The sequence below is a fragment of the Megalobrama amblycephala genome, linkage group LG5 (assembly GCF_018812025.1).
Source record: "Megalobrama amblycephala isolate DHTTF-2021 linkage group LG5, ASM1881202v1, whole genome shotgun sequence".
Taxonomy (NCBI): Eukaryota; Metazoa; Chordata; class Actinopteri; order Cypriniformes; family Xenocyprididae; genus Megalobrama; species Megalobrama amblycephala.
The window spans coordinates 26,158,546-26,182,015 of NC_063048.1; the positions used below are offsets into that span (position 1 = coordinate 26,158,546).

At 35.6% G+C, this 23,470-nt stretch overlaps 1 protein-coding gene across 4 annotated transcripts in view; it reads left to right on the forward strand.

Moving 5' to 3' along the window:
• Window positions 1-3,066: 3,066 nt before the first annotated feature.
• The window catches only part of ldah (lipid droplet associated hydrolase), a 49,868-nt gene continuing 29,464 nt past the window's right edge, over window positions 3,067-23,470 (forward strand). For all 4 annotated transcript variants that reach the window (XR_007184998.1, XR_007184999.1, XM_048191540.1 and 1 more), the window contains exons 1-3: window positions 3,067-3,223; window positions 4,057-4,251; window positions 18,665-18,799. Coding sequence is in view for 2 of the 4 variants with exons in the window: in XM_048191540.1 (XP_048047497.1) it covers window positions 3,127-3,223; window positions 4,057-4,251; window positions 18,665-18,799 (427 nt within the window). In the remaining 2 variants the exon portion in view is untranslated. The remainder of the gene's footprint in view (window positions 3,224-4,056; window positions 4,252-18,664; window positions 18,800-23,470) is intronic.

The window sequence follows — 23,470 nt, forward strand, 5'->3', positions numbered from 1 at the left end:
CAGACGAAACTTATTTTAAAAACATTAAAAATCTTACCGATCTTACACCATCAGAAAAAAAAAGTACATAGCCTAATTGTACCTTTAGGGGTACAATGGTACAAAGGTACAAATTTGTACCCTTGTGATTTGTACCTTAAGAGACCAGTTTTGTACCTTTGGTGACAATTTTGTACCTTTATTTAACAGTACAAAAATTGACCCTTCAAAAAGGGTACAAAATTGGCTTTGACAGTGTACAATCATTGACTATAATGAGATATATATATTTACACACACACACACACAAACTGAATTAAAATCAGAATTTATTAAATCCTTTTCATTTTCAAATTTTACAACATTTCATTTGAAACACATTTTTAAACATTCCATATGAGTCCATCTTGCCGGGTGTAAACATAATTTTAGACATTAATATTCCAAAACTGACATTAGTCATCACAAAATGTATCTTTTTGACAAAGTAACAGTTTATTAGAGTGAGCATGACTTACACTTTCCAGATATTCTCTGAATACTTTTTAAATTGCGTTGCTAGGCGACAATGTCTTAGTCTACTCACATCTGCATTTGCGGTATTGGACCTAATACATCAAACATGGATCTGGCTGTTGATTACATATGGGTTTGCTTTCAGGTGAAAACTCACAGGACACCTGATTCTGTATAAGAAATCTACATCTAAGCCCATGTCACAGTGTCTGTCCAACATGAGAAAACACAGGTACCACGCAATGGTATAATGTCAGATTGCATGCTCTTTCCTGAAACTAATCTTGATCTAATAAAATGTGTGTGGAGCTTTTTTCCCTGTTTGGCTCCTAATACATTATTTTTACCAGTTCTAATCAGTTCATTTTCTTTTAGTGATTGACTCGTGATTTTGTGATAGTGTGTTGAAAGAATACCGAGATTACTGCCTGAGCCAGTATTGGAGCCTTTTGTGCTTTACTTGGATTTAGTGCTGACATTTTACTGGCCGTTAGAACTGCGGCAGAAAATCAGATTCAACATATTTCTGTACGAGAGTGGATTATATCCAGATATCACTGTGGAACTCATGACGGTTAAAACTGATATTTAAAACAGTTGCCGTTGAGACAGCTTATATGTTGGGTATACAACAGAGGGCAATTTGTTTATTACTATGCATTCATCTTTATGAAAGCTCACAGCATGTGACTAGATAAAGATTCTATTTAATATCCATAGGTAATTGTGTTCGCAGAGCACTGCTGTGTGTGGTCATTATGAATCACAGGTTTGAATCCTCACATCGGGGTGATTCAGAACATCTGCTGAAGATGACTAGTTCTGGGAGGTCAATGTGAGTGTTTGATAATGTCATGACAGTGGCATAATGTCACTGTCGCTTGAATTCACAGGACTGAGGACAAATTATATGCAGTATAATGTCCATGTAGCGGGCCATTCCCAGTTGTCCAGTCCTGAATATCTTTTTCTATGCCTTATCTTTTGTTTTCTTTAGTCCCCCATGCAGCCCAAAAAATCAAGGAAATCTATTTTGTGCTCTCTCTCTCTCTCTCTCTCTCTCTCTCTCTCTCTCTCACACACACACACACACACACACACACACACACACACACACACACACACACACACACACACACACACACACTGACACAGATTATCTAATGGAGGTAAAGGGGACTTTCCAGCATAGTTATGCTGATGATGCAAATTATTGGAGTGTGCTATATGGACCTAATAGCATAATCTGTTTTATCAACAACAATCAATGCATTATCACACATTGGCAAAATTAATGTTAAATGGGGTTACATTTTATTTAATAAATGGGTGAGATGGTTATGATTAAGAGTATATGGTTCAACACTGCTCAGTGAAAACTTAATAATTGATATTTAAATAGGGGACAAGGGTATAAAGGAGGCTACCCTTATGGAACAAAAATTATATGGGAATATACTGCAAAATGCGATATATTACATAATTTCCATATATGGGAAACTAGTGCATGTATTTTTCAGTACACTGCAATATAGGCATTTACCATATATGACTATATATTGATACATATACAATATTTATAAATGAAGACAAAAATAGCATTACATTCATAAAGTTTTATCCTTTATTGTGTACAGATATTGCACATACATGTTCCCATATAAATGTGAATGTATTGTACACACACATATATACACACATTCATGGAATGAGTTACAATCAGTGGTTACAACAGACTTCTTGTTCCCAGCATGCTTTGCTTCTGACTGTTAAAGGAGAGTAAATGTTAAAATTAAGTGCTATTTCATGTGTTTTGCTCAATAGTGATATGGGGTGGATCTGTTATTGTTTAAAGTTGTATTATTTTGGAATTTAAAAGGTTTTCTGGTATGTTTGAGTTTTTGGGGTTACCACTGTGCTGAAGAGTAGAGCCTGAGGTTAGGTTTATTTGCTGAACACCATTAAAATTCTAATAACTTTATTTAAAAAGTTACAACTGTGTACACTATAGCACAATGATAGTCTGTTTGGTAGAAACTTTAGTTCATGCATGCCACGTGTGCTTTTGTTAATTAACTTAAAATATGAAACATTTAAAATGTAAAAATTATAAAATATAAGAAGTGTGTTACATAATATATTTACCATATATGTGTTTATACTGCATGAGTAAATATATCTGCAATATATTATGCATGCAGTACCATATCGTAATATATTTATAAAATATACTGTTAAATCTTGTAATATATTGATTATATATAGAGAAATCTATTTTCTTTCCATAAGGGTGAAGTCAATGTAGAGGTAAGATTTTTTTATATAACACAATTTAAATGCCACCAAAGAACGTTCCTCTGTGAATTAACTGTGAAGTGGGTAGCACTGTCGCTTCACAGCAAGAATCAAATAAATAAAGACAGAAAAAAAACAGAGCAAAATTCTCAACCCTTATTTGCTTTAAATGTTAAATATTTAAGTTAACCCTCTTCTCACCAGCTAATAAATAAGCGTAGTGTAGATTAATCCATACATACAGTACATTAGGTGGCGATAAGCTTCTGTTGGTTCGCGGACTTTAAAATATCAAGAAGAAGAAACATTAAGAAGCGATTCGCTCCTTTCAGTTTAATGATATCTGCTTTAGGAAGATTGCCGGTAAATGTCATTACATCTCTTCTTACAAACTTTCTCCGCTCACAAACACTCAGAAGAATATCATCTTTTGGTAAGAAATGCAATGTAGTCCTTCAAATGTGACAAGCTTTGAACTTTGCGTGTAAAGTCATAGGTAAATTGAATGAATGAGCATTATAAGCTACAGATTTAGTAGTGATTATAGACAAGAGGCTAATTAATCTAGAAAACGAATTTATAGTTAACTTAAGAAATTATACATTGATAAGCTTTGTTTTAAAATAATCAAAAGCTGATGCCTAGAGTATAAATAACCCGTATTCTATTTTATTCTACCCTATTCTGCTGTTTTGCTGTTTTTCTATGCATGTTGAGCCTGAACTGAATGATCTGACCAGAGGACTAAACAAGATAACAGATTCTAAACTCCAATGTGCAGTGTGTTGCAAGCTGTCATTCAGTCATTAGATGTCAGAGGTTGACTTTCATCATCAGACAGCAGAACTGCTGCATTCCTGCTTTTGCTCCAGCTCTTGTGCTAAAGTCCTATACTCCAGCAAGACAGCATTCATTAATATGATGGACAAACTTTAAAGACCTCTTAAAGTGTTAAATAATGGTTCATTGAGTCCAATGATTGTAGGAAGTCTGGGACAGAGTTCCACAGCTTGTGATCATAATCACTAAAAGCTGATTCAACATTTTTCAGCTGTCTTTTACTGTACATTCTATCAGCAAGTTGTAGTTGGATGACCTGAGTAATCTATCTTGAATATATGTTTTATATCTCAAGTACTTTTACTTATAAATTACTAATAAACTTTTTATTAGTAACCTTCCATTTTCACTTTTATCCCTTGTTGGTGGTTTGACTGAGCTGTGGCAAGCTATAAGCAAGCCTGACACACTGGTTACTTTATTTAGGCCCAGAACTGTGTGGAGCTGATCTGGTTGATGTGATGTGCAGTCCTGGATCCAAGGGGCCCGGAGAGGATGCTTCTGTGGAGTATGTCTACTGTAGAGGTGCAATCACTGAGCTGCTCAAGTATGGACCAACAGACCTGCATGCTCTCAGCAAAGGCCCAAACCCTCCTAAAATGCTCATCCTTGTCATTCCAGGTAGGATGGGTCAAGTTTCCACTTGGCAAAAACAAATGCTTTTATACAATATATTTTTAAAAATGTATATTTTAAAATAGATATAGATAAAACTATATATTATATATTAGATTTAAAATTGTGTTTCAATATATATTAAATATGCAAATACGTATTTTAAAATATACAGTATGCTATATTCAAAATTGTATTTTAATATATTTTAAGATACAAATAAATATGAAGAAATATGAATGTCTGTTTTACTCTTAAGTTAGCACATGCTAGTCTGGGACTTGTATATTTGACATATTCAATATTATTACCCGAACCTGGTGTGCATAAATTAATTTTTACAAAAGAAACACTTGACCTGAGACAGACCCAATGAAATTAGAACTGAGTCCGACCCAACAGCAATTTTTTTTACCCTGCCTTAACCGAATGTAAAAAGCAGAAACGTCTGCACAGCCTGCAGCCCTGCACGCCAGTGCTGAGTGAAGACTTTTTCAACCAGGTATGACACAAACCAAAATCAGAGATGACAAATAAGAAACACTGTAAATTGTAAAAGTATGCTCATCTTACCGTATTTGTAGATGAAATTCATTCTCTGATCCTTCTTTGTAACGTCTACTTTTTTTAACTAATATGTTGCCAGATAATGCAGTGTATACTTTGTGTGTGTGTTAAAAATGTAGAATAAAATGTTTTCCATGGATTTTCACAAAAATATACAGTTATGGTTTCATTTTTGTTTATTTGATTTAGGTGATTAGTTTGACATCAACTGCATTTAGACAGTCACAGTACATTGTTTTTCTGCGTGTGCAAGCAATTCCAAGTAGATAAACTGCTCATATGTTTTATGTTGCACCTAAAATGAAAAGGAAATTGATATTTACTATTAAGTAAGTTAAATTAATATTAAGAAGTGATTTAAGTGACTCAAGTATTGCAGAGTGCAGTTTACTGGTATGCCGGAGGGGTTTGGTAATTTACACATATTGCATGGATTGACAGAGAAAAAGGTAGATCATAGAATTATTGGTATGTATTTGTTTTAAATGATAAAATATTATTTAACATCTAAACGAATAATGGAAGTTGGCATATTTTAAGAGAATTAAACGAACTCATTTTTTAAAGTTGGTAGAACTTAAAATTTTTGTGTCAATTTTTGAGAGCCATGGAAGCGGATCAAGGCCAGTGTGGTGCACAGGTGTCTCTCACTAACAATACCGTCACCAGCATCCCTTTCCCAACTCATCATAATGTTAATTACATACAGTTAATTTACATAAACATCACATTCAGATCTTGGTTAAATGTTACATAGCAAATAACACATGCTATTATAACTATCAGAGAGACTGTCATTACATACTTGCATATATGTAATCAAACAACATATGTGGTCTTAAATGTTTTGCAGCTCATCCTCAACCTAACCACAGGCTCTACTCTTCATCACAGTGGTAACCCTACAAAACTAACATAACAGAACCCCCTGAATCCCAACATAACACAACATTAAACATTAACTTATATCTCCATATGTTAATCTTGTGCAAAAACACACAAAATAACACTTAATTTCAACAGTTATTTATATGGTCTGATGCAAAGCATGCTGGGAATTAGAAATCTACTGCAGCTCAACTCAATCATATTAAGTTCAGCTTACTACAATGAAATTTTGAGTTCATGCAACTTTTTTCTGTTAAGTACAATGAACTTTCATTATTATTTGAGTGAAACAAACTCATTTAATTTAATTAATTTCACTGTTCGGTTTTACAGTGTGGTCCATTTGGTAAAAGCATATTTATTTTAATTTACACGAGGCTAATATCAGACCCAACCCATTGTCCAGGCACTCGTCAAAGTTTTGGACCCGAACATTCTCGGGTCTCAGGTCGGACCTCAGGTTTTTGAATCCTGTGGATCTGTGAAGACCTCAATTTTAGAGTATCTCATTTTGGCTTTGCTATGTACTCAGCCAGTTTTATGGTTTCTTTTTCAGTTGCTATATATATTGTTTTTGATGGTTACATTTTGAATGTCAGACAACGTTTGAATGAACATTAAGACTTTAGGTTTTGCTCAGCCTCAAAGCCAATGACTTCACTTCCATAATTAAGACCAAGCACCAAGTCTTGTCTTGAGGCAAAATGCATATCTTAGACCAAGCTGTGTTCAGTTTTGGTTGCCAAGGCATTTATAAACATAACTAATGTAACTTGTGTAGCAGTGATTGGTACACAGGTGGGTGAGTGCGTCACAGCTATCTGAAGCACTGGACATAACACAGCCCAACAGATGCAAGGGATATGAAGAAAAGTTCAGCGCAGTCGGGAATCTACCTTTTTTACACTTGGCCCTGGGTCAAGAGGAAAACCCCAGTGGAAAATGGCTATATGGGCCACCACTCTTTTCCTGACAGCAGCTTCTAGTGCGTTGACTTAATGGAAAAGCTGTGTAGCTCAGGAGCAGATGTTAGGCATTAAAAATATTATTCAGATTATTACACCTAGTCAGAAAGACTATGCTAGACCCAGCACTTTAGATGCTATTTTCTTATTTCTACTTTTTTAGTTGCTTAATTTCACCTTTCATTGGCTAGATTTACATATACTTTGGCTGAAGCTCTTTGAATTTCGAGAATTATAGAGATCATTCACCAGCAATGTAAATTCTGCCATCATTTACTCACCCTCATGCCGTTCCAAACCAGTATGACTTACTTTCTTCTGTGGAACACAAGAAGATATTTTGATGAATGTACTAATCTTCTTTTTCCTGAAGCAATGAATGAGACTCGAGCTTTCAAACATAATAAAAGCATTTTATATCATCAAAACAGTGGTCCACACAACTCTTACAATATATATTTCAAGTCTTCTGCATTCATTTCATATTAATTTCAACACTTTTCACTGAAAAGGGCTCCAGCACTCCTTGCCAATTTATGAGAGAAATAGCAATTATTCATGCCATTTTGCAAGTCGAATTGACCAATTAAAAAACTCAAAAGTACAATTTGTTCATCAATCTGACTCAATCCTATTTTAATGAACTCTCATGAGCATTGTGTGCTAAGGACAGAAGCAAGGGCAAAAGATAATCAGTGAATAATTCTAACTTACATTTTGGCCTGTTCCTCAAACAAAGTTATCACATAATTTTAGAAGACTTGGAATAAAATGGTATATGGACCTCTTCTATGATGATTTCCAGTCTATGATTTTCCTTTAGTTGGGCTCTTGACTCTATTTATTAATATTAATTTATCTCTGGCTGCTCCAACTTTGTGTTTGTAGCACATTTGTTATGGCCAGAGAAACTATGAACTGAGCTGTGTTTCCCAAAAGTGCTGTGAGCCAAAGTTGATCAATTTAGGTTTACAATGCTTTGGGAAGCACAGTCATAATGGTTGTGTTTTATCATTGTGAAATGGCCAGATTCATTGGTGACGTCCAGCATTAACTGGTGATATAGATGTAATATTATTTCTTATAGTAAATTGGTTACCACTTGAGATCCAGCAGAGCTTTTATAATCTGAAGGTTTTTTTTTTTTTTTTTTTTTTAAACACACAGACATCAAGAATCAGCATATGACTCTCAACAATGGTCACAATCAAACAAAGTGCTTCATGTTGCAGTGCATGATGGGAGCCACCAATCAAAATTTAAACTCAAAATAGTAAGTTATTACAGGAATGGTAATCTGAACTCAAAATAGTAAGCTTTTACAGACTTGAAAGTTCCAGTAACTTGAATTTAAAAAACTTAGCTGACGCAACTTAATAATTGTAGTTCTTCAAAACTTAAAAAAATAAGTTGATATCTTCAACTCAAAAATTCTGTGCAGTCGGTTGCCTTGAAAATTTGAGTTGAACTAACTTTTTCTTTTTTACAGTGTAATGGCATGAAAAGAACAACCAGTAAAATAGTTCTAAATATCATCTTTTGTGTTCCATGAAGAAAGTGATGACAGAATTAGGGTTGAATCCATTTGTATTAAAAAAAATATATACAATACTTGAATAAAGTAAACGTTAAATAACTTTGACTTTTACTTATCTATTGAAGCCTCAGATCTGTTATCTTTCGTGATTATTGCAGTTATAGAACATGTTTTTCGCAGATATAGCTGTTTATGCATGTTCATTACAAAGACAGCTTAGTTTTGCAGAAAGACATCATGTGTTTATGATTCATTGGATTATTGGATGGCTCACGCTCTTACACATGTTCACTATAGTTGTCTTCTCATACCAGTTTAGCTGTCAGTGATGTGTCTCATGTTATGTCACCAGGCGTAAGACTTATGACCCCTTCTCTCCCAATGCCTCTCTGTTTAACCATCTCCAGAAATGGAAAACGTTTCACTCATACTTTCACTCATCTAAAACAGTCTCTTTGTTCTCATTTTTATGATTTTACGATTTACAGTACACTAGTGTTCAAAAGTTAAATGTTTTAGAAGTCTCTGTTTGATCAAAAATACAGAAAAACTGTAATATTTCGAAATAGTTTTACAATTTAAAATAACTTTTATATTTTAATTTATTTAAAAATATAATATATTATAATTTGTGTCACATGATCCTTCAAAAATCATTCTAATATGCTGATTTGCTGCTCAAGAAACCATTTCTTAATATTATGTTGAAAGCAATGCTGCTTAATTTTATTTATTTGTTTTGTAAACTGAGATGAAACATTTTCAGGACTCATCAACATCACAAGAATAGCATTTATTTGAAATAGAAATCTTTTGTAACATTATAAAAGTCTTTACTGTCCCTTTTGGTAAATTTAATGCATCCTTGATGAAAAAAGGTTTCGTTTCTTTTTTTAAAAGCAAACAAAAAAAATCTTACTGTCCACAAACTTTTAAATGGTAGCGTACACTTTTAGAGTTCCTGACATAAACTATTGAAAAAAAGATAAACCCCAACTGCAGATGTCCTGGAGAGAGAGAGCACGGTCAAGCTGATGACCTTAAAGAGGGCAGCTTTTCACCAGGCTCTGAATGTCACTGAGCATTGTGCTCAATAGACTCTTTATGGGAAATGGGGAGCCCATACGCCGGCACTGTTATTGTAGAACCTGTGCCCTTTTCTCCAGAGATAACGGCAATAATCTGCGGTCTGGCCAGAGGCTCCCTTGGCTCTTATATCTGCCAGGGCCGGCACAGGTGCTGCTGTTTTAATGGACTCCGCCGGTGTTGTATTATTGAGACAATCACACTGACTGAGCAAAGTAAAGGATATAAACACAAACCATATTTTATTTGACAAAGGTAGATTGTTACTCTATATAGTCTTATTACACTAGCTTAGTGTAAATTATTCAAAATGTAACCTTTTTCTTGCATGGTTTAACCAAGCAATCTACTTATCATACTTCCCTAAGTTAATTTTTTGAAAGATCTCGATTTATTCATGATTTTTAGTCTCTAATAGTTGTAATAGTACTCTAAAAGTATAGTCATATTGTTTAAAATGCCAATTGTTTAATGTCTTTTTCATATTACTGAGCCAGATATCTCCTAAAAAGATCAATCGAGTCCTGTTAGAGACAGGCACATTGACATTTGTGTGTGATATAAATGCCAAATCATCTCAGTTCACATAGCACACTAACCGTGTTAACTGACTAAACCACTGGATGGCAGCAGGTTTGCTGTGTTTTTGCTGATTTTGTATGTCCCCTGCCGAGCATCAAGTGTCTCATGATGTTTCCTATTTTGAAAGCTTTACAAGTAACTTGGTATAGTACAGCACTGAAAATTGTAATTTAACATGTTAAATGGTTTAGCAGTCTAGTTCAGCAATTATTTATGTTGTTTACTGTCTACTTGAAATCTTTCTTTAAGAGAGCTTTTAGACCAATTTCTAAAGGATCTTTAAATGTTATCTACATTTTATTTAGTTTATCTATATCAAAGTGTTTTTATCTCAATTTTCCACTATCTAAAGAACATTGTTGTATTTTCAACTCAAGTGCAACAGACTTAATGGTGATCGTGTCTAATCTTAATGAAGGTGGAATGATGTAAAAATGCAAGAAAGGGTATTTTATACGGTATATTATGTTGTAAAAGAAAATTGTTAAGCCCTTTATCATTTTAAAAGAAGAAAAATGAATTATGATGAGTCCTATTTAAAGCACAGAGATGTTCAGTGGGTCAGGGATAGCTATCCAGATGGTTTTGATTTATAGGAACCTGCTGTGCAAAGCACTCTGCTTGTCCCTCCAGCTGCATCCAATAGCCCACAGTATCACATTGTTTGATAATTCATAATAATCTTACAAAGATTCCTCTTTCCTTTTTCATATTTAGACAGTGTGCTGGTTTCCACTTGAGGTTGAGGCACATTGTGTTCACTTTAATCAGTGTGGACTATTCTAACTTATTTTACTAATAACATGGTCTTTTTTTAATCACCAAATGTTTCCAAGGGGATTCCCTCTCTTTTTGGATATGGAAACTAATATTTATGTCAGTTTTCATGGCTCATGCAAGGAACAACCCCACTCCAGCCAACTCTGCTGTCCACCTTGCAACTATATAAAATTATATGGATGTTCTGCAATTATGATTCTCTTGCTAGCATTTGCTGAGCAGGTGGATCAGAAGTTACGATGGGCTTGCCAAGAGAGGTTATTATTTTTGCTTTTTCATGCATTTCTTGGATTTCAGGCATAATTCTTTTAGGAATGTTACCCGGAGGTTGTATTTGATTGCTGGTCCAGCACTGACCTTTTACCTCCCCTCTAGTCTCGCGAGTCCTTAAACTCTATGGCAAAAGCCCACATTGCAACTTTTTGTGGGCATGAACAACCCACTTAGACAGGATGAGATTGTAGGGCTGACATGTAAAATGATCAACAGTTTGTATCATTTTTAAGTTTTTTTTTTTTTTTTTAGGCTGGTTTATCAAAATAGAATACCACAATATTAGACCTGTGTGAAAATTATTTAAATATCATATTATTTTTGATTACAGAATCAAATAACTGCAGTTTCATGCTCACCAAGACTGCATTTATTTGATCAAAATACAGTAATATTGTAAAATATTATTTCATTTTAAGATAACTGTTTTCTATTTTAAGATATTTTAAAATGTAATTTATCGCTGTGGTGTCAAAGTCTTTTTATCATCATTACTCCAGTCTGTAATGCTGCTTAATATTTTTGTGGAAAACATGATAGTTTTTTTTCAGGACTCTTTGATGAATAATATATTTTTTGTAATATTATAAATTGTCTTTACTTTGATCAATTTAATGCATCCTTGGTGAATAAAGGTATTCATTTATTTCAAAAATTGATCCCCAAACTTTTGAACCATAGTTTTTATTTTCCATTTATAACAGAATTTCCTCTGACTTTTCACATGAAAGATGGTTTGTTTTTCAAGTGTTGCTTTGGATGTTGCACTAAATAAACTTACAGTGCGGGTAAATTATCGTTATTATAAGCTTCAGTTTCAGTTTTGTTTTTTTTTTGTACTGTTTTACTTGTTTGTTTGAAAGGTGTACCTACAAAAATACATTAAGGCGCATTTACCAATTGAGTTTAAACTGACTTTTATATTAAAAATACCTGTTGCTGTATTCTCTATTGATTCCTAAAAAATTGTTCTTCATCCATCTAAGCTTTTTCACCTCCTGAGGTTGACAACTCCCCTACTGCCTTTTATCCTGGATTACAATAACTCTTGAATAGATTGAAACAACCCTCGGAGGGCAATCTGTTTGGAGATCTGGCTATAGTCACCCTTGTGTCTGCATGTTTGCCAGAGTCAATAAGCATTTTCACTTGTTCCTCTCCCTCTGCAGACTGGATCAGCTTTATGGCATGTTAAAGCTAATAAGTTAAAGACAACTTCACACACTGTCTGCATGAACGAATTCCAGCACTTGCTAATGCCTTCCTTACGGCAGGTCACTTTAACCTGTTTGACTTGATTCCTGTTTTGCCTGCACTTTAATGCTGCTAAATGATGGTATCTATTGATTCAGGATTATTATAGTTACAACTAAAACTAAAACAAAATATTAACAAGTATTAACAAATGTTTCGTTTTATGTGATAAAATAACTAAAACTGAAATAAAACTGAATAAAAAAAGTATTTAGACAATTAAAAAACAAAAACTAATAATAAACATGAAAAAAAACAGACAGTAAAATTAATATTAAATAAAAATTAAATTGATTCAAAATATTATTTAAAAACTAATTCAAAATTGTGATGTAATTGTAATAGTATCTCAGTGATAAAACAACACTGGTTTGCAACATTCACAGACTACACCAGAAGGAGACTCTTTATTTGAGTGACAAATTTAACTCGATATTTAACTGGTGTTTATGCATTGATTTAGTGACTTCCCTTTTGTGTAATTGTGAATCAGTGTGGTTGGTAAGCAAGCAGGATGGTGTGTGTGTGTGCGTCAGAGGGAGAGACAAAGTGAGAATGTATCCTGCACCTGCAAGGCTACGTCAGTGGTGTGGTAGTCCAGGCAGCCTTGGGGTCAGAGACAGCAGGCAGGGTATCTGTTTAATGTCCTGGTGAGCAGCCCTGAATTTATGAACTTGGGGAGAGGGGGAAATGATAACGTGTGGGAGAGGAGAGGATAGCTCATGCTTCTGTCGTCTTTTTCTGGTAGGAATGCCTCCTTTGCATTCTTTCTCCCCATACAGAGGCAAAGCTTTTAGTTTGGCCTCCCTATTAGTTCTGTGATGTCCATATAGAGAGGCTGTCATATAGTTTTAACTCAAGGATGGAACAGACACAGTTACAAAGGGGAGGAGACCTTCTGCTTCCTTGGTGTAATAAACACACAAATAAGAGATCATTAGTAGGTATGTTCAGTGTCTCATTTTAATGTATTCAACTAACACCTTGTCCTAACCTGGGTCCATTTGCATAAACATAGCCATTATGTTAAGACTGTTTCTTAAGTACTACTTGTATGATCAACTAGCAGTCAAGGGGCATCCTTAGTCAATTAGTGAGGGGCAACCAAGGATCTTACTTTTTAGCATCAAATTAGACCAATCTATGTTTTTATGTAACTGACTTAAAACAGTTGTGAACAGTCCTAAAGAAAAAAAATGTGATGACTAACTTGTAAGACTAATCTTAGCAGTTTATGTAACTGGTCCCTGGTGTGATGCAAAAAATGTTAAAAGATTAGTTTGAGTTCATCCAAAAATTAATATTCTGTCACTATTTACTCACCATGAATTTCTTCTGCATGTGAAACAAAAAGGGAGTTGTTTATAGTGGAGTTTCCAAACAGCTCTTTTCTGTATAATGAAAGTGAATGGACCATGGCTGTCAAGCAAGATTTTCAGTGAATAATGTTGGTCTGGTACTCGTAGTGCCTTTTTTGCAATGATTTATTAGTATTGGTTATCAGCAAGGACTTTTTTGTTTATTTACTGGAATTAGTCGATACCAGATTTTTAATAGTGCATCTCATTTCCCTATTTTTTTACATTTAGTTTACCATTCTTCTCATTCTTTCAAGTTCATCTTTAAAAACACCATTTTTAATAACACTGTTAAATGTGATCTTTAGCAAGTCTCTCAACAATTTCAGAAAGTTGTCCAGAAATCTATTTCAATAGTACATTGTTTAATTTATTGACATAGAAGTCATGTTAAACGTGATAGTTTCATTCTTACATCTACTATAATACAATTTGTTAGTCCCGAGATTCTTCATATTAGTGAATAAATACATAGATTCGCAGAGTACTCATCTGCCTTAATGGTCTAGTGGTAGATCTTTTGTTAAGTGTGTCAGAGAGGTTCTGGGTTCTAATCTGCCCTTGTATAGTTGTTTTTTTTTTTTTTTTTTTCCATTAAAACAAAGTTTTCATCAGTGAACATATATCAAAAGCATGCATTTTGTTTCATGATTTCAACGGAACGAATAGAGTATCCACAACAGATTGAAGCGCTCATCTGTGTGAAGACTGAATGAGCTGAACACCAAGAGAACACTGTTGCACTGAATGTGCTGTTTCAAAAACACATTCCAGCGCCAGATCGCTTCTTATTTAACACAAATGAACAAATTGCTAATCAGATGGAAATGTTTCTTTTGTATTTGGTACAACCGTGCTGCGAGATCTTTCAAAAAGTGGTGGGGACAATATTGACCCTGGCAAAAAGTAGTTTCTCTGTCTGTCACATTGAGCTGAGTAATCCTGCCCACAGTTAAATTTTATTGGTCGTAGTTAAATTCAACATCAAATATCTTCTGATTGATTTCAGTTTTGTGCAGCATTTTCACCTTCAGCATGAACAGAACAATTGGAAAGTGGTGTAATTATCAGCTAGATCAAGGGTAGAGCGATGTTTAAAGCTGTAGAGCACTTGTCTCCTCTTCCACCTCCCCTGCCCCTATAGATGAAATCTATCCGTGGGCCCATGTGTGACAGTGCATTCTTTGATTCCATCTGCCTTTATAGAGCAAGAGAGCCTGTGACTTTATTGTGGTGACTGGTTGGGAAAAACCTGCCATTTCTAATAACACTGGCTTGAAGCAGTTTGGACTTTGTGCATGTCAAGTCCCATCTGAAAGAGATTTGGGAATGCTCAGCATGAATAAAAACATACAAATGGATTTAATCAGTTTGAAAAGAGCTCGGAAGGGCTGCTGTTGGCCCTCGTCGCTCATATCTGTGCAGCGTATCTCAGCGTACACTGCTCATGCTGTGAGGACTGGGACAGTGGAGAGCTTTGCTTCACCGGCCCTGCTTTAACTCTATAAAGCCTACTGTATCATATTTGATACATGAATTTCTAAAGACGCTAAGTTATCAACATGATCAGAACTTGATCTGATCTTGATCTTGATCTGCCATTGATCAAAACTTACACATTGCATCTGCTACATGGCTTCTGCCATCTGATTGATAGTTCATACTTTTTAACAAGTAACAATCCTTCTTTAGGCTGTGGTACACATCTTATACTTTATAGAACAATTCACTTTTATATTTTTGTTGTTATTATTATTTCTAGATGAACATTTACTGCACCAAGGACAACTTGGATTTACTTGATTATCCATACATAAAAAAACATGTTAGTGTCTAATATGATATAACAGGCTTAAGGTTTTGAAGAATGTTTATTTATATCTCTTAATCATCTTTATATTACATTATATTACATCCCATAATATGTTGTGCACCCCCCCCCCCCCCCCAACACAATGGATACTACTTTGATCATAAAAGTAAGCATTTAAATATCAATATAAATTCATATAAATAAAAGAATAAATGGATGTAAATAAAAAACAACATCTGCACCAAATTGCATATTTTTGCTCCGTTTCGGCTTCTGGATAAAATTGAGGTGGTTTTTCCTCCTCGGGTGTGAGCTCTATCAGCCTTAATATAGTATGAGCTTGATCTATCAAATATGATAAATGTAAAACACATGGAATTTATGTAACGTGTTAGACACGCACAAACAAAGATGAATCAAAAATAGTTATTAAACAAAAAACACTAGGAGATAGATATAGCAGTAACACATGCACATAAACAATATTGAACATGGAACAGACTGAACTGAAAGCTTAAATACACAAGGGAACAGTCAACGGAAAACAGTACAGGTGCAGAACTAATTAACAAACATAAAAACAAACAATGAACTAGAACTCAAACAAACAGGCACAGGGAAAACCAAACTAGAACAATGAACTTACAGAACTAAACACTAACTTTAACATTAGCCCCGCCCCCCACCCCCAGAAGGCGCAAACTGATGAAAGTCCAACTGAGGAGGGAGGGAGGGGGCTTTGGAGGAAGACATTGGATGGGATTGGAGAAGAACAGGGAACATGAAATGCTGGGAGGAGAAACCAGGGCGGAGAAGATAGAGTGGGGAGCCAGGGAGGAGAGGTGAGCAGGAAGAGCCAGGCGGGGACCCAGACCACAGCCTGAATGAAGCCCTACAGTGGAGTCGAAGGAGAGAGGAGCCATGGTGGTGACTTGGCCAGCAGACCCAGGGGGATGACAGATGGAGATGGAGCCAATGGAAGTGGAGACAAAGAGCCAAATAGACAACGAAACACAGATGGATCTGGAGACACAGTTACAAGCATCCGAGGTGGAGCCAGGGTGCCAGAGGACTGAGGAGGAGCTGGTGGGACTGAGGACCAAGGCAGAGCCGGAAGGAAGGCAGAGCCCAACAGAGCTGAAGGAATGGAAGGACGAAGCTGAAGGCCCGGAAGTCCATGGCGCAGGCAGAGCAACTGACCAAGGGAGGACCGAGGGAGCCCAGTGGAGCTGTAAGGACGATGGCCCAAGTGGAGCTGAGGAAGGGTGGAGCCAAGGTGGACTCAGTGGCTGGAGGCGGAGCCAGGGGATTCTCTTAACAAGGCAAGAGCTGTAGACCGGAAGACCCATAGCATATCCACACAGCAGAGTGAAGTCAGGAGGAGCCGAGGGACTAAAAGGAACCAGCGGAGGCGGGGCTGATGAACTGGCTGTAATGGGCAGAGGAGTTGGGAGAGGAAGGCTGGGTGGGATCCTGGGAGACACAGGAGACCTGGAGCTGGATGGGATCAGTGGAGTCACAGGAGACCAGCGAGGATGGGAGAAAGGGGATTATTCTATAGTGTGTGAGGCATGCCAGATCTAAGAAGTCCTTGGTGTGGTCCTCTAGATTTAGCCCCTTCTGTTCTAGGCAAGTCCAAAACCAAAAAAACGGGAAAAAACGCAGCAACAAAACAAATCCGAGGTTCAGTCTTCTGCAAACTGTTAGACATGCACGAACAAAGATGAATCAAAAATACTTATTTATTAAACAAAGAGAAAACACTAGGAGATAAATATAGAAATAATTCATATAAGCAATACCAAACATGGAACAGACTGAACTGAAGGCTTAAATACACAAGGGAGCAATCTACGGAAAACAGAACAGGTGTAGAGCTGATTGAAAACCATGGAAACAAACAAGGAACTAGAACTGGTTAGTATCAAAGTACATTATGTTTTGCATGTTAATATGAATTAGAAAAGTTTTGTCCATTTACATAACTCGTAATAGTCCCAAAATTAGTTTATGTCCAGTAATTGGTGATTCTTTAATGCTTAGCCATCATGTGAAAATTCAAAAATGATTATTATTCAGACATTAGTGTGATGTGTTTTTGTATCTCACCTCAGAGACACAAAACATTATGGTAAATGAATCCGCCTGTGAGGCTGCGGCCTGTCGATACTCTTTTAAGCGAGAGAGTGAATTCCCTGTGACCACACAGTGTGCCCATTGTTCTGCACTAGAGGCAGCTGGGTATCAGAAATGCCATTTATCTCCTTATCTCCCTTTACTCACAGTTAACCTCATCTGTGAAGACCAGCAGAGCTACGTCAGCAACCCTGGAACAGAACCCTGCTCTTGTCTAAACCAGGATTTTAGAAAACTCTTCTAAAATGTACCAAAGAAGCACTAGCTCTTTTGTTAGCTCTACAACATTTTGAAGTTTATGTTGGCTCCAGTTCTCAACCCGTTGATGTATTCACTGATCATAATCCACTTTCTGCAGTGTATGTGTAACAAAAACCAGAGACTTATGCGTTGGGCACTCATTTGTCAGAGCTTTAATTTGCGAATTAAGTACAAGAAAGGTGTTGACAATGTTATTGCAGACTCTTTGTCCAGATGTCATTTGTAAACTTGTAACCATGTTTACTCTTGAGTGTGGGGGTGTTACGACCCTGTGGTTGTGTTTTGTTCTATTTCTGCGAGTGTCTCTGTGTGTATGTCTGTCGAGGAACATCATCCTGATTGGTTCCTGCAGGCTGATTGATGCTATGTCTTGATTGGTGCACAATACTTAAGAAAGCATGTCATCACTTCCTCTAGACAGAGATCTTTTGTTTTCAGCAGAGTGTTTGTTTGGTTGGATAGTACAGAATCTGTGTGTGTTAAGAGAGTTTGAATGTGTTAAGGGTATTAGAGACTGGGAGTATTGTTTGATTGTTTGGTTGAATTGAAATTGTTTGTACTTGAGGAACTTTGTGATATTTGACCCATTTGCCTGTTTTGACGCTGAGTTTGGATTGCCCTTTCAATTTTTGTTTGCCTAGTTGTATATATTGTAAATACTGATTATTTGGGAAAGTAGGGAGTCTGACGCAATTTTTTAATTCCATTTCTCAAAGTCTTTCATGTTGCACCTTTTCCCCTAGACGGGCCGTAACACAGTTATTTAGACTGAACTTTTTTCAGGAGGACAGCAGGGCCACAAATAAAAATTAATTCATATTTAAATTATAATACAATAATGAATACATTGTCTCACCACTATTATATTGAAGTGAGAAATATAAATATTTGTCTAAATTATGTTTTTACCTTTCCTCAGGTAACCCAGGTGTGGTGGGCTTCTACAAGACATACATGTGGACATTGTATCAGACATTCCTCCGGAGATATCCTGTGTGGGCTGTGAGCCATGCTGGACATTGTATGCCTCCAGAAACCTTCGATATGATTGAAGGTGGGACATCTCCCTCTTTTCATGCACTACATGGCCAAAAGTGGACACCACTTTCTAATTATCTAGATTTGGCTATTTCAGCTATAACATTACTGACAGGAGCATAAAATCAAGTGTGTAGTCCTTCTGAAAGTGTAAAAGTGATCATGTGTGACCTACAGTGAAGCAAAAGGAGTACAGTCATGCAATTAGTTGACATACCGTATATTCCAATTCTGTGGGTTGTTCATGGACTTCTAAGTAGTCTTTTAAAAGGTTGACTCAGATGAGTGCCAGCCTTTTCAAATGTGAACTATATTACAAATATCTGTGTGCAGATGGTCAAAATTATGTTTTTTTTCTTCTCATGAGCTAACATTTAAGCCTGTATTAACTTGTTTACGTAAATGTCATCGTGAAAATGTGCCAAGTGACATCATAGATCATCTGTAGAAACCACTGTCTGTTTGCTCTCCTCTGACTCAGTGTGATATAATCACCACTGTTATGAGTCAGTAGATGGCAGCAGATAATTAAGTGACTTCAGTTATTCAGAAGAATAATTATTTGTCATCCTTTGCTTACCCCGCAACCTTTGAAGACACTTTTTTTTTAGATGGTTTTGCCCTTTATTGCCTGTTGTTATTATTATTCTAATTATTATTATTTTAATCAATAGACTGTTCCTGCATACTAAATCCTATTTATAATAATGTATCTTTTATATATATATATATATATATATATATATATATATATATATATATATATATATATATATATATATATATATATATATATATATAATATAATATAATATTTTTTTTTTTTTTTTTTTTTTTTTTTTTCAATTTTACATTTTTTTTGCATGGTTATTATCAATGGGACTAGTAGTATGTTTCTTTTTCTTACAAACTTTCAATGAATCTTCAGGTATTTGTATCAATTTTTTATTTTATTTTTATGTTTTCTGGTTTATATTTACACAGCCTTGGATATCTCTAAAGCTCAACTGAATTTGTTTTAAATCATTAAACAGAATGTTATGGTACATTGGAAGCCACTCTGAAACCAGTTTACTTTGGAGTTACTGTACCTTCATGCACAAACACTGCCTGTAAAGTCACTGACTGACAGTTATAGGCACAGCCGTACTCCTAAAGACTCTTCTGACTGATATGCTGGTTTGTAGTGTCTGTCAGAGTACGGGATGCTCCTCCCGGAATCATTTTACAGAGCACACAGTAAGGTGGAATGCATTCGGGTCTGACGAACGAGCCAAGTTGTGTCTCCCTCCTCTGCCTGAACCAGTATATGACAGTCCGGCATGTTCATCCATAAAGCAGCATGGACGTTTTTATTGAGCTTGGTACGTGGGAAAGACATTACCAAGCCCTCACCTGTAATAAGACAAACCAATTGCAGATGGCTGGGATCTCCAAAAACAGCACTTTTACTGGCTTACTTGATGGATAGGAAAGTCTAGGTGAACACTGGTCACGTTAGCTGTCCGGATAAACAAGCTGCAGGGATCTAGTATGTTTTATTGTGGTCCGTTTGCCACCTGATCAGCAGAGATTTCCATAATCAAATCAGTAGGTCTGCCAGAACAAAACTTCCTGAAGAGCATCTGAAATTTTCAGCAATCTGAAATGATCTCGTAGCTCATCCAGTATAGATTAATACTGTTACAATCTTAAGTATCAAACAATTGCTTTTTATTGTGAACACATGGAATACTTTTATCGGAATTATAGTCTTAAAGTATTCAGTGACAGACAGCTGATCTCTGGCTCACACAAAAGACGATGACATCCATTGCTGTTCATATCATGTCGTGCAATCACAAGCTGGATGATTAAAAGTCAAAACTCAGCAATGGATTCAAATGTGCCAAGAGATGACAAGCGGCAGGCGTTTGCCAAGGCAGCACAGATGAAAGCAGGGACACAATTAAAAGTTAAATTTCATTTCCCCACTCTCGCTATTTGAGTGACATTCTTGATTACCATCAATGGCTGTTTTAAGTGGGGCGGTATCAAATATACTGGGCTTTTCTTTCCACGGCACATTGTCTTGTTCATCTCAATGATCCATCCCTCATCATGTTCTGCCATTTGGTTCACAGATGCCCCTGTCTGAGAAAATAGCTGCTTGTGTTGCTCCTCATTGGTGAGGATGTAGTATATCAGACTGTAATCAACTAAAAACTGGCAAAAAGGTCTTAGAAAGCTTTGTTTGTTTGTTTACTTAATCATGCAGGCACTTGCAGAACTCTTTTTTTTGTTAGATTAAACTGTTTTAGTGATTTATTGTTTGGATTTTCCTGTGTTTCCTTCAGTAAATACTTAGATACTTACAGGCTGAAACAGCAATGTTGGCTCAACAAATGGCATGGGTTGAGGGTGGAAGTATTTGTTTTGCCACCCAATGACAGATAGGGGTATGTTCAAGAAACCTATGTTAATCATTTTTACTATTCTGTTTATGGACAGTACTGGCTGGAGATCTCTAAATATTTTAATTAATTAATATGCAGTTTGAATCATGGTTAATATTGTTTACTAGAAACTATTAAAAACTATTTTGTCAATTTCAATAAAGCTGAAATAAAATAAACTATAAATATTAAATGAAAAACTTAAACTAATCAAATTTGAAATGTTGCCTTGGCAAGTAACTAAAATAAGTTGAAATAAAAAACTGGAAATAAATAAAAACAATCTAAAACTGAAAAAAATAAATAAATTAAACCTAAATCGTAAATAAAAATTATGAAAACTAATTATATTAAAGTAAAAATGAAAGCTATAAAAATAAAAGAGAATTCGAAATATTAACAAAAACTATAATAGTGTATAAATAATACTAAAATAACATTGTTTGAATAAAAAAGTTAAATAAATGTATATCTTTAAATTACGTCGAAATATGCCATTTAAACCATTTGAAAACATTGTGATATTTTTATTATTCACTATTATCATGTTACATTTTTTTTTTAAAACTAGCTGATTGTAGAATTGGTGGTCTTCTACTTGATGTTTTCCTTAAAACCGTGGCGTCATTGACTTGGGTGTCAGATCTGGTTTGCGGTTTCTTCTTTAGATGACCCTTCAAACAACTTAAGGTTTTCAAATCCAACTTCCTTCTCCAGAAGTCACTGGTGGCTTTCCTTGTGAATACCGCCCATTGATTTAATGCTGTTCAAAGAGCACTTGGTCAGCCAGCGGTCAGCAGCAGGCACAGCCATTCGAACCCACAGAAACCTCAATTCGTCCAGTACAGCACAGCCATGGAGAGACTTAGAGTTCATTGATGAGATCTTAAACTCCCACCGCCAAACACTTCAGTTCCTTTGGCAATATAGGACTTATTTAATGGCATATATTAAGTAATATTACATCCCTGTGTCTTGGAAACATAAACAAAAGCAGGGGGAAACGGTAGTGGGGTAAACATGCCAAATCTCTGTGGAGGAACTGTTCCTGTGGTTGGCGATTTGTGATTGATGCCTTTTGATTACAGTAAAAATATCTGTTAATGCAAACACAGGGAACATTTTGGACTCTGCCAATGTCAATAATCCTGCCCTGGGTCAAGCCGTCCTCCAGACCTTCACGTCTCATTCATTTTGTCAGAGCGTATTAAGAGAGCTACTACTCAAAATCGACTTTCCCTTCTCTGATATGACTAAATTACCCTCTATTTATGCTCCGGCTATTAAAGTAGGCATAAAATAGGAATTTCCCTCGCTCTTGTAAGATTGCCTGGGGTATAGTAAAAGGGAAATAGATTGTTCTAAGCGGTTTGGTTGATGTGACCCTTTGTGACCAGTTGTAGTCAGGTTAGGTTTCATGTTTGTCTTGCTGATTGGAGGCATAGGCATTGGTGGGAAATAAATTGGCCCTTTTTAAACATTGCATTCAAAACAAAAGTTATCTAATACCTCTTTGTAATGATTGTAACCATTAGTTGTTTTTCATTTTCTACGTTAAACATGGCCTTTTACATTAGCTGCTTTTTGGTTGTCTTTGGCCTTAGAGACTGATGTAGATCTTACACTCTTAAGCATACATGCAAACAACATTCTCCTGTATTTCATATACTTACAGTCCTCTTTTTTTTTTTTTTTTTTTTTTTTTTTTGTAAGATCCACTGATCATACTTACAACAGCAAAAGGACAAGCCCTCAATATCAACCCATTTTAATCAGTTACACCACTCTGTTGTGGTTCCTTTTGACATAAATATTCAGTAACCTGATCCCAAGATGAAACATGCACCACACATTTATTGTACATTTTTGAGAGGGGGATATAATCATTTAACAGCCTGTTCCCTATACATCACTTGCTCTTGCCAACAGTTCATTATTTTTATTTTTTTTTTGAGGAATTTGTGTTTGCCATATGTTGCATAAATGCTTTTTTGGATCCATTACAGATTGTTTTAATTTTGTTCCTGTTCCATATCCAGAAGGATATCCAAACTGACCCTATAGTTTCTATGCATGTTATTGGTCTTATTATGCACAATTCAACAGTGCACATTATCTAAAATAAAATCAAAGTGCTACAATTAGACATATAGTTATTTAGTCGTTATATGCTACTTTTGTAGGTACAGTAAATCTGCATTTCTGAAATATAATGGTTAATGTAAACATAATTACGAGAGTAATATCAAATG